A 12,022-nucleotide genomic window follows, 5' to 3' on the forward strand; every position below is an offset into this window, starting at 1 on the left:
CGAAACCACCAGCTCTTATACGCTTGCGACTTATTTCCTGTTACAATACGTCATCCATTAGTAGGCCTATAAGGGCAGTTCGTGGGTTATTATTTCCCTAATTGAAAACCACAATCGTGATAAGAATATGCCTGGAGCATGAAACTAACATCGCCACCGGCGTAGCTTGGTCCACTCAGGAGCTTGCCTGCCGATCCGAAGTTGCGTTCGGGCGCGGGTTCGATTCCCGCGTGAGTTGATTACCTGGTTGGGTTTTTTCCGAGGTTTTTTCCACCATAAGACAAATGTCAGGTAAAGTATGGCGAATCCTCGGCAACATCTCACTATCACCAATTCCATCGACGCGACGCGACGCTAAATAATCTCGTAGTTGATACTTACTTACTTACTGGCTTTTAAGGAACCCGGAGGTTCATTGCCGCCCTCACATAAGCCCGCCATTGGTCCCTATCCTGAGCAAGATTAATCCAGTCTCTATCATCATATCCCACCTCCCTCAAATCCATTTTAATATTATCTTCCCATCTACATCTCAGCCTCCCTAAAGGTCTTTTTCCCTCCAGCCTACCAACTAACACTCTATATGCATTTCTGAATTTGCCCATACGTGCTACATGCCCTGCCCATCTCAAACGTCTGGATTTAATGTTCCTAATTATGTCAGGTGAAGAATATAATGCGTGCAGTTCTGTGTTGTATAACTTTCTCCATTCTCCTGTAACTTCATCCCTCTTAGCCCCAAATATTTTCCTAAGCACTTTATTCTCAAACACTCCGTAGTTGATACAGCGTCGTTAAATAACCAAGTAAAAAACCCTACAATTTTAGCTCTCTCTCTCTCTCTCTCTCTCACCCGCGGTGGGAAGGGGGATGTGAGGGGCTAAAGACGTCATCAACCAATATATTAGCTATGGCTTGAATTATGCTAATGCATTTGGAGGAACAGATGCATTATAGGACCTACTCCTAGTATTATTCCATAGTATCGATTATATATTGTATATTTTCGATTCTTATATCAAGTATGCCATCTTAACAAAACTGAAAACATACTACAAACATATATAATTAAAATAAAACAAATAATAATGAAATTAAGCTCATATTAGTCACCTTTGTTATACAATATATTGGTTCAAGAGACACTGAAGACGACGACACATAGCGTCGAAACGGGCCGTCTGTCGAAGGTAAATACCTTTTTTAACAATTTTAACGCTTTTAACGTATGACAAAGTATATTTTATGTTTTTAACAAAGTGTTAACGTGAACTTTAATCAATGAATATATTACATTTTATTCAAAAGAAAGTTAAAGAAACAAACCAAAATTAAACATAAAATACACTACATTAAATTTTGAAATAATACAACATTGATACTAATAAAAGGTAAAAGGTAAAGGTATCCCCGTAACATGCCATGAAGGCACTTGGGGGGGGAGGAGCATGGTGGTAGAGCCCCATGCTTTCCATGATCTCGGCACTAGAATGAGGTGGTGTGGTCGGCACCACGCTATGACCGCCTTTTACCCCCGGGAAAGACCCGGTACTCAATTTTATAGGAGGCTGAGTGAACCTCGGGGCCGTTCTGAAAGTTTGGCAACGAGAAAAAATCCCGTTACCACCTGGGATCGAACCCCGGACCCTCCAGTCCGTAGCCAGCTGCTCTACAAACTGAACTACCCGGCCGCCACATTGGTAATAATACAACAATGAAATTAATTTCATATTAGTCATATTTATAATATATTATGTTATATTTAATTAAGAAAAAAAGGCTAAACTAGTGCTGATTTAGTTGCCTTCGTACTTCGCTTACTTCCCTTTATCTGTCTTACAGCCCTATCCTCTGTCATACTAATATAGCTTGTGTATATTCACGCTATGTCTTGCATACAGTCTACGTATCTGTGCAGTATTTTCAAGCGCTGTGAAAAACCTCGCGATTTTTGTTTAGTGATGTTATGATTACTGATCTGTCCGTGGCTAGCGTAATGACTGACATACAAGCAAAGTTACATTATGGAAACTGTATGTTCATTTCATTATTATTTGTTGTGTTTCACTGTATTCAAGCAGTTATTGAATTAATACAAGTTTTGCGTTCTTCACATTACATCGTTTTGTGTGTTTTATGTTCCTGCGTTCTTTCCTTCAGTAGAAACAACAACGTTTGCACTTCCATTACCACGCACATCTCATTTCGCACGTAATTTACTACATTCCCGAACAATTTCATTTTATTCAAATATAGGTAACCCTTAAGTTTTCAAATCCAGCGCCACAAAAAAATCCCTTACAAATTCACTTCCAAAATCACCGGAACTAATTCAGCACTAGTTCCACCAAAAACAGTAACATTGAACTTAAAGGAAATAATAAGCCTATAGACATTAATTACTAATTAGATAACTTTCAGATGTTACGTTATCAAAATTCAAAACCGCAGCAACATTAAAAATAATTTTTAAAAATCCAACATTGAGAATAATATTATATAGTCTTTGATTACATTTTCCCCCCACTATTATGGTATGAAATAAAACGAAACCTACATTGGCATTAAAAACACATTGTTTCACTTTTTACTCTAATCAATTTTCCCAACAATTTCAAACAATATTTGCAACGTCTTCTCCTCCACTCTTCATTCTTCTCCTAAACATATATTGGGGCAAGTACTGTCTTCACAAACTCTTTTTGTCTGTTATAGGCTAGTAGTGATGCTTTAAACATGCCTCCACGTGCTTTCTATTGTATTCGTTTGGGAATCTGTTTCAGTATTAACGAACTCAATGCTATGGTTTACTGTTAAATTCTGGTAACCACATTATTCCCAAACACTCTTAATCTATGTTCCTCTCTCAAAGTGAGAGTCCAAGTTCCACAACCATAAAGAACAACCGGTAATATAACTGTTTTATAAATTCTAACTTTCAGATTTTTTGACAGCAGACTGGATGACAAAAGTTTCTCAACCGAATAATAACAGGCAGTTCCCATATTTATTCTGTGTTTAATTTCCTCCCGAGTATCATTTATATTTGTTACTGTTGCTCCCAGATATATGAATTTTTCCACCTCTCCAAAGGATAAATTTCCAATTTTTATACTTCCATTTAGTACAATATTCTCGGCACGAGACATAATCATATACTTTCTCTTTTAGGGATTTACTTCCAAACCTATCTCTTTACTTCCTTTAAGTAAAATTTCCGTGTTTTCCCTAACCGTTTGTGAATTTTCTCCTAATATATTCACGTCATCCGCATAGACAAGCTACTGATGTAACCCGTTCAATTCCAAACCCTCTCTGTTATCCTAGACTTTCCTAATGGCATACTCTAGAGCAACGTTAAAAAGTAAAGGTGATAGTGCATCTCCTTGCTTTAGCCCACAGTGAATTGGAAACGCATCTGACAGAAATTTACCTATACGGACTCTGCTGTACGTTTCACTGAGAACTAGTTTCTTGGGAATACCAAATTCAATAAGAATATCACATAAAACGTTTCTTTTAACCGAGTCATATGCCTTTTTTAAATCTATGAATAACTGATGCACTGTACCCTTATACTCCCAGTTTTTCTCCATCATCTGGCGAATACATAATATCTGATCAATAGTTGATCTATTACTCCTAAAACCACACTGATGATCCCCAATAATTTCATCTACATATTGAGTTAATCTTCTCAAAAGAATATTGGACAACATTTTGTAGAGTAGTTAAATATGTACTTCCTCAAGCCGGATTGTTTACATGATAATGTATATTTAATTTAACATTTCCTCCACAAGACCAGGAATACAGAACTTAAGGAATTCCCGATGATTGGAAAATTATTGTGATGTTGCTTTAAACCACATCCTTAAGAGATGTGATACGGAACTCATTCCACTAATATTATTATTTCTTCCTATCGAGAAATCCCATTTGCAAACTTTCGTAAAATTTACACCTCTGTATATAACATCATGCGCGACAGTGCATACTTTTATGAACATTGCATCAATGAGGAAAACAAACTTTTTGCGTCATACCTATAATTTTATGCGGTTAATCTATGATGATATGAGACAAGATAGATTTGTGATGGGAATCAGTGACGTAGAGGCAGCACTGCCTCGAACTCCACGAAATACAAAAGCAGACATTACATTAGCAACAGACAAACATCCCTGTTCGGAATTCAAACTAAGGACAGTGAATTGCATGCAAAGGTGAAAGTGTGATATTACGGTAGCGTACGATCTGAAGGATAAGAGACAGTGAGTTCGTAAAACCTTCAGGCGTAATTCTGCAGTGCTTGGGAAAGGTGGCATAAGTCAGTTTCAACAAACAATTTTTATTAATTTATTGACAACTTACGGAACATCTGCTCGCTTGGGAAAAGAGACATAGGGATTTCTCCCATTACAATAATTCATACAGAAAAAAATCAAAACAACATAAACGAGTGTGAAGATAGTTGTTTTCCTTCTTTAGTAATATTAACATTTTTGACTTGTGCCACTTTTCCCGAGCACTACAGAATTGTAACTGAGAATAATAAAATTATTACTGATACTTCTAGTTTAAAGCATTGAGAAAGGAAGAAAATAAAAGGAACTAATGAAGGAAAACAATAACATCTGAAATCGAGAAAGAAAAGAAAGAAAGAAAGAACGATATAAATAAAAGTAAGAAATGAAATTAAAAAAAAAGATAAGGGAAAAAAGAAGAAAGGATAAAAGGGAGAGTGAGATGGAGCGAAATAAAGACGGAAATAGTATATTGGGAAATAATCAGCTAGTTCTGGACTGCCAAGATTTCAATAAGAATCGTCTTTCCCGAATGTAATACAGAGGTTTGTTTCCGATCTCTGATAACGAATTTGAATGACGTCATGTGCGTCAGGAATCACACAGACAGCTGAATTGAGGTGAGAGTTGACAGATCAGTAGTGAGTGATTTCATAATCAGAGTGCACGGTGTATCACAGTAGCAATGCCAAGAAAATCGAGCCATTTTTTGGAGGGTTACATAACATACCTTTCCGATGCCAAGTACAGTTACATGAAAATCATAGAAGCCTGCAAAAAAATGTGCTTTCGTTATTTCCTAGAAAGGCATCTTGTGTGTACCCAATAAGACTGGCAAAGCTCGGATGGGATTAATTCCAGAGTGGAAAAAGCAAGAAAATCCACCGCCCCCCGTCACAAGTCGCCGCACCCCACAAGATGATACAAATTAATTCCATTCGAGCTTTACCAATCTTATTAGGTACACAGGAGATGCCTTGTTTGGAAATAACGATACCTCGTTTATTGCAAGCTTCTTTTATTTTCACTTAACTGTATTTGACAATGGAAAGGGTCGTAATGTACTCTTCCCAAAAAGGCTCGGTTTTCTTGGGAATTTCTGCTGTGAGTCGCCGTGCACTCTGACTATGAGATCACTCACTACTGGTCTGTCACCTAGCGCCGCAGTTCAACTGTCGTGTGACTCCTGACGCACATGACGTCATTCAAATTGGTTATCAGAGATCGGAAACAACCCTGTACTCTGAAGGATCATTTTCCCGAGTAGACATTTCTCCGAATCCACATTCCTTAATCAATTTTCCCGAATGTCCAGCAACCCGAACGCATAGATACTTTTCCTGAAATATTCCGAAATAAGGTTCCAGATAAAAACTGGGCAATAATTAAAATAAACTATTCTTGGTGTCATTGCTTCGTAACAACAATTCTTTCAATTACACCAGTGACCCTCAGCACTCGCTGAAATGGGTAAAGGATAGGAGTGTATCGTAATATGCACCGTCGTGCATAAGGAAGAGGCAGAAAGCATATCCGCCAGCAGTCATGGATGTACGCCAATACATCTCTTATCCGCGGGTAAGCGACGCTAGCCCGAGGGTGCACTGTGCGGATGACCCTGAGTTACACGATCAGAATTTTTAAGGCCACCTGGTAGCTTAGTCGGCTGTGGCACTTACCTCCTGATCCGAAGTTGCGCTCGAGCGTGGGTTCGATTCCCGCTTGAACTGATTATCTGGTTGCGTTTTTTCTGAGGTTTTCTCCAACCGTAAGACAAATCTCAGGCATTCTATGGCGAATCCTCGGCCTCCTCTCATGGTATTCATCTCGCTATGACCAATCCCATCGACGCTAAATAACTGAGCGGTTGATAAGTCTACAGCGTCGTTAAATAACCAACTAAAAAAATTTAGTTGTAAGATGTAAACGGAAGCGCTAAAATGCGTCTTAATGGACGTAATAAGTTGAAAATCATACCCTGAACTCCCTGTAAGTTACTGCAAAAGTTCACTAATAGTTGTTGGGCATACAAAAGGATAACACAAACTCAAAATCAATAACACAGTTAAACAAGGTCGGCCAATATTAGGCCTACTACATCTACTAATACAACTACTGCTGCTGCTATTACTATTACCACTTCCATTACTATTACTATGGTACTACTACTAATACTGCCGTATTTGCTCGCGTAATTTGCGCCCCCGCGTATTTTGCGCACCCTACTTTTTAAGAGATTATTTTGAACTTTATTTTTGCTCCGTGTATTTTGCGCACACATTTTATGTACATATTTTTTTCCGAGTTGTAGGGATTACGTACATATTTTTTTCAGTATAGTAGGGATTTTCTTTATCTACAGTCCTTCGTAGGTCATTCACCAGCAACAGAAGTACCTGCTTCAGAAAGAAACCCCAAAGTCCCGCTACTTTAACAATACTTGTCCTTGGTAGAGACAAGTTACCGGTATAGAAAATTAGTCCTACCGTAAATACTTACCTATACGTAAACTAATTGAGATAAACTCAGAATAGGACCTCTTATTTGAAAAATCCGCGTATTTTACGCACCCCAATTCTTCAGTGGCCAAAGTTAATTAAAAAGTGCGTAAATTACGCGAGCAAATACGGTACTACTACTACTACTACTACTACTACTACTACTACTAATAATAATAATAATAATAATAATAATAATAATAATAATAGTAACAGATCAGCTTATATTTCATATTTTTAATGTCTAACTCCGAACCGAGCGGTCCCGTGTCCGATTCCCGGTCAGGACGAGTTGCCCTTGTGAAGTTTTTTCGCAGTTTTCCCCTCACTCCTATGGATGAATATCAGGTAACTTTATCACGCGATTGGAACCCCACTCATCTTCACCACTTCCTTTCCTCCCCCATCATCCTTTCCTCATCATCCCGTTTCTGGTTTTTCAGCTCACTCTACCGGCGGCCTCCCGAAGCTGCTAACTCTCTCGATCGGCCTCCGTGGATTGTAGTTAAGCGACGTTGGATGGCTTCTGCAATGGCACCCGAGGCGGACCTACGCGGGGGAGGAGTTTCGCCTCGGACCGACAGGGGGACATTGGGGGAAGTTGCCGAAGCAGGAATGGTATATGGATTTCTGTCGGCTCTAGGGACCGGTCGTTAGACAGTCATGTGATTGGGTTGAGGGGCGTAGGGGATCTATGGAATGCAACTCATTTCATATCGAGGGTTAGCGCAATAGATCTCAACAGGTCGCAGTGTTGGGCCATCCGTGCCCCCCTCAGTGAAATTCCATTCCATTCATATTTTTAATAGATGGATGTTAACAACCTGGGGTCCTTAGCCTAATTCGTCCTGAATTTCAATTCTTTATGCTTTGTTTAGACTTAGACCTAACTCTTCATGGCTTCTTTTCACTTTTCTCGATAATTGGTTTGAAATGTTTTTCCCCGTTTAACACCTTTGTATAGTTATTAATGATAGAATTTCTTCTGCACTGTCATCTTTCATATTCAAGAAAATAACACAGTCACCTTTAACAACAGTCTTAAATGAAACCATACTTCTTTCCTTAACGTCACTTTGAAACTGATCAAAAGTGCTAATAATGTCCATTTTACACCATTCCCTGAAAAATTCTTATTCTCTCTCCATCTGTTCCCCGTTCTGTTAATGTGAATTCTTTCTGGGCGCTAGAATGACTGACAATACAGTATGAAGGTTGGTTATGAAATATGGTTGTTTAAGCGTCATTGGTAAGATTCGAAATTTCCCGAGGTGATACGAAAAGCATCACCATTTACGATAGGAAAAATACCTTTTCTAGTAACTAATCTAAGTTCAAAATGTTTTATGTGTGACACTGTCATTTTAAGAGGATAGGAGCTGCCCACTTACCATTATCTCTTGGCTCAGTTGCCTCATAAGTGGTGCCTTATCGGTATCATTTGTGAGGTTCAGACCTCTCTTCGGACAGCTGATTGGGAACATAAATATTTTGTTATTTCTATGGGAGATCATGCAAGATGTCTATTCTTCTCTAAAGTTATGCAGGGGTTTCATATTAGTCTACATGTATAAAAAGGGTTATTTCAAACAACACCTTGACTACAAAACAATCGAAGGTATGTTATGTTTTCATTTATTAGCGTTGATGGTAATGTGTTACAACATAACTCTTACATTTATTAGAAAACAAATGCTTTGATATAGGTTCTCATTTCAAATATTCACATACTGTACTCTACTGCACTGCACAGTATACTTGTGTATATTCGAAGTACTGACACGAAACTGTATTTATGTTCAAAGGTGTGGAACGTGCTAACCAGCTAAAAGAACTAAAAGCAAACGTAATTAGAAGTTCAGAAGAACAAACCAACCAAAAACACAAATTATGTACTGCCAGTTATATCGTTACTTGGGAATTAGCTCGTGCATTAAAACCTTTTAGTGACGTTATGTTATGTTTTATTTAACGACGCTCGCAACTGCAGAGGTTATATCAACGACGCCGGATGTGCCGGAATTTTGTCCCGCAGGAGCTTTTAGTGACGGGTAATTGCATAAGAATTGCATGACTAAAGTAGCAGAAGTAGTGTGATCGGAATATAAAGAAGACTCTCAAAACATCAGACTGTTGATAGAAAAATCGAAAATATTGCTCTTTATCTTGGAAAAAAAAAAAAGTTCAAGGAATGTTTCAGAAATTTGTTGCGTTCTCCCAGGCCTTGGACGAAAGCATTGATATCTGTGACATTCCTCAATTAGCAATATTCATTCGCGATGTAGATTAAGAAATTTCCACACATGAGTTTTTATTAGATCTAATACCTTTAAAAGAAAAAAACAACGGGCGAGGATATTTTTAATGCTCTCCGCTTATCCAATGAGTCAAAAACATTACAATGGCAGAAACTCATGTCGATTGCTATTGATGGTGCACCTTCTATGATTAGGAGAAAAAGGGGTTTGTCGGCAGATTGGTGTCATTTCTAAAAGAAATTGGATCTAATGAGCAATTAATCACATTTCATTGTATTATACACCAAGAAACCTTATGTGCAAAAACTATTTACCAAGAACCCTTATGAGCAAAAACTATTGATATGAAGCGTATTAAGGATACAGTAATAAATACAGTGAATAAGATAAAATCAAATTCATTAAAGCACCGTCAGTTTAAAAACTTGCTGAGAGACATTTTTGGAGTTATGAAGACCTCATGTATTATATAGAGGTTAGTTGGCTGAGTCGAGGCAAAATGCTTCAGAGTTTCTTCAATCTTCGAGAAATAATTTACGATTTCATGAAGGAAAAGGTAAATTCTTTTATTTATTTTAATGGTAATAATTACAACCTAATTTCTTCACAGTACATGTAAATTTAGGCTACTATTTAGACAGTTTTCTTTTTTTCAGGCAAACAGTTATTGATGAGCTGAAAAGAACGACTGGATCAGAGATTTGGCATTTCTCACTGATATCTGTGAGCATGTAAATAAACTCAATCTTCGCCCGCAAAGCCGCGGCCAAAGTATTAACATATTTGATATTTATTATTTTAATGTACCGAAGTACATATGATATTTCCATGCATAATAATATATATGATATGCGTAAATCACTTCGTGATTTAAGACGGCGCTTATTCCGTCGGATCCCGGCCAACTAGTCACTCATATCGAGTGCACCTCAGCACATGTATGGACTTCGGTCCTGCGTTCATAGACATCTATGACGTAGTGCAGAGGGCGGCCACTAGAGGGAACCCAAGAGTTGGAGCTTAATCTGAGACGATTCTAACCGGCGTCGGAGTTGTATCCGGTGTGGCTTAGTGGATAAAGCATCAGCACGTAGAGCTGAAAACCCGGGTTCAAATCCCGGCGCCGGAGAGAATTTTTCTCCGTTCCATTACTCTTTCATCATATTTCATATTGTCAAATTATTTACAGCAAAACTACAGTTGTTGAAATCACACTTACAAGAAAGGTGGTTCTTTTATTTCTCATGTTTAGGATCAGTTACAAATATTCAGGACGCTAACTTAAATAAGTACATCCTTAAAATAGATCGCTTATACGAGTTCAAAGAACGTAGATTCAGTGATTTTCAAAGGATGGAGCAAGATTTCAATATTTTTGTAACTCCTTTTCATGTTGAAATTGAAAATGTTATCCCAGAATTTCAGTTAGAGGTACTGGATTTGCAGAATGATAGCTTCTTGAAAGCAAAACGTGAAGGTCTGCCGGGGGTTAATATTTTTTAAAAGATGTCCAGTACTAGGCTACATATCCCCTGCTCAGAGAGTTTCCTTCAAAAATAATGAGTATGTATTCATCAACCTACCAGTGGGAACAGCTGTTTTCTAAAATTGAAATTTACAAGTATAAAGTCCAGCCACAGACCCTGCTTAATCGATGCTCACTGGTAAATGGTAGACTAGCTTTGAAATAACGCAGTGTTGCTATATCTTGATAACAATGTAGTATCAGCTATACATTTATATGACAAAATATATTTGTTTTGGAATAGAATATTCTGCAATACTTTACAGTGCATAATTATGACCCACTCCGTGTAGCACCTGATAAGAATAAAAGTGTTTTCTCTTAACATTCTCTTAGATATTACTTAAGCTGCAGTGGTTCAGATATTCGTTTCATTAACTTATACAGACTCTTAGGTGAAATGAAGAAATATGGTCAATATATTTTACCGAACTGTTGTAGACATTAGTCACGAAAATCCTGTATTAAAATTGTATAGCAGGGTGGTTAAGACGGTGATCTAGTTCTGAAAAGGTACTCGGAATTAAACTAGCCGGCAAAAAAGGTGTCTTTCCGATCCATCCTGCATAACAGCTTATGATTATCCGAAGATAATGTCATAATCCGTGTTCTGACACGTGAAAGTGCTGGTATCGTCGTCGTAGACATAGGTATAAGCACTGGGACAGCTGCTCTTGAAGTATTTGCTAGACACATTAGGCTCGCATTCGTCTCGATTACTGAAGCTTCCACGGCAACAATCTTTGTCAGTATCGAAAGCAATGCATGCACTTCCGCAAGCCACTATTTTATTTCCATCACGGATTTGCAGTTTTTTAGGACATTCAGGATTCAAGTTCTTCGAACAACTGGCCGTGCCACAACTGAATTGGTCTCCACCTCCATTGCTTGGCTTTATCTAAAACAGACGTAAGGTCAGTTTTCTAAACAAACATTAAAAACTGGTTTAATGTAAAGTGACACAATATCTGATCACGTATTCAGAAGCTAACCGATCAGTTGAATAAATTTAATAGTCACTATTTACTTAATCTCAGTTTATAACCTGTGAAAACTATACCTGGATGGGAACGTTGAAGCCGTCTGCGAGACTGATGCCGTAATAGTCCAGATCGTCGATCGCCTGCAGACTGACTTCGGCGAGGGAGGCTGGGGGCTGGCCTTCCAATCCGTTACAGTGCAATTCGTTACCACAATCTCCAGTGACACAATGCCCCAGTCCAGAGTCATCGAATTTGCAGCCAGTTCGAGCCCAGAAGCGTCCAGCCCAGTTGTCTTCTACTTGCACAGTTTTCTAAAAATAAAGAATCAGAACAAGTAGGTGAATATTGTTTACTGAGTGTTCCTTCAATCAAGACAGTGAATAAGAACATGAAGAAAAGATTAGGTTAAAAGCAAGTTTCCGCTCTTGCAACTGCGCAAGAACAATGAGTG

The 12,022-nt window shown here is 38.2% G+C and overlaps 1 protein-coding gene across 2 annotated transcripts in view; it reads right to left on the reverse strand.

Moving 5' to 3' along the window:
• Nucleotides 1-8,419: 8,419 nt before the first annotated feature.
• LOC138708977 (myrosinase 1-like) overlaps nucleotides 8,420-12,022 on the reverse strand; it is a 103,266-nt gene continuing 99,663 nt past the window's right edge. Inside the window, exons 10-11 of one of the 2 annotated variants that reach the window (XM_069839399.1) lie at nucleotides 11,649-11,882; nucleotides 8,420-11,486 (exon numbers count right to left, since the gene is read on the reverse strand). In XM_069839399.1, the coding sequence (XP_069695500.1) occupies nucleotides 11,169-11,486; nucleotides 11,649-11,882 (552 nt within the window). In that variant the 3' untranslated portion in view covers nucleotides 8,420-11,168. Of the gene's footprint in view, nucleotides 11,487-11,648; nucleotides 11,883-12,022 lie in introns of those variants that run through there. The other variant, XM_069839401.1, reaches the window with a different exon arrangement.

The sequence above is a fragment of the Periplaneta americana genome, chromosome 11, assembly GCF_040183065.1.
Source record: "Periplaneta americana isolate PAMFEO1 chromosome 11, P.americana_PAMFEO1_priV1, whole genome shotgun sequence".
In the NCBI taxonomy this organism is placed as follows: Eukaryota; Metazoa; Arthropoda; class Insecta; order Blattodea; family Blattidae; genus Periplaneta; species Periplaneta americana.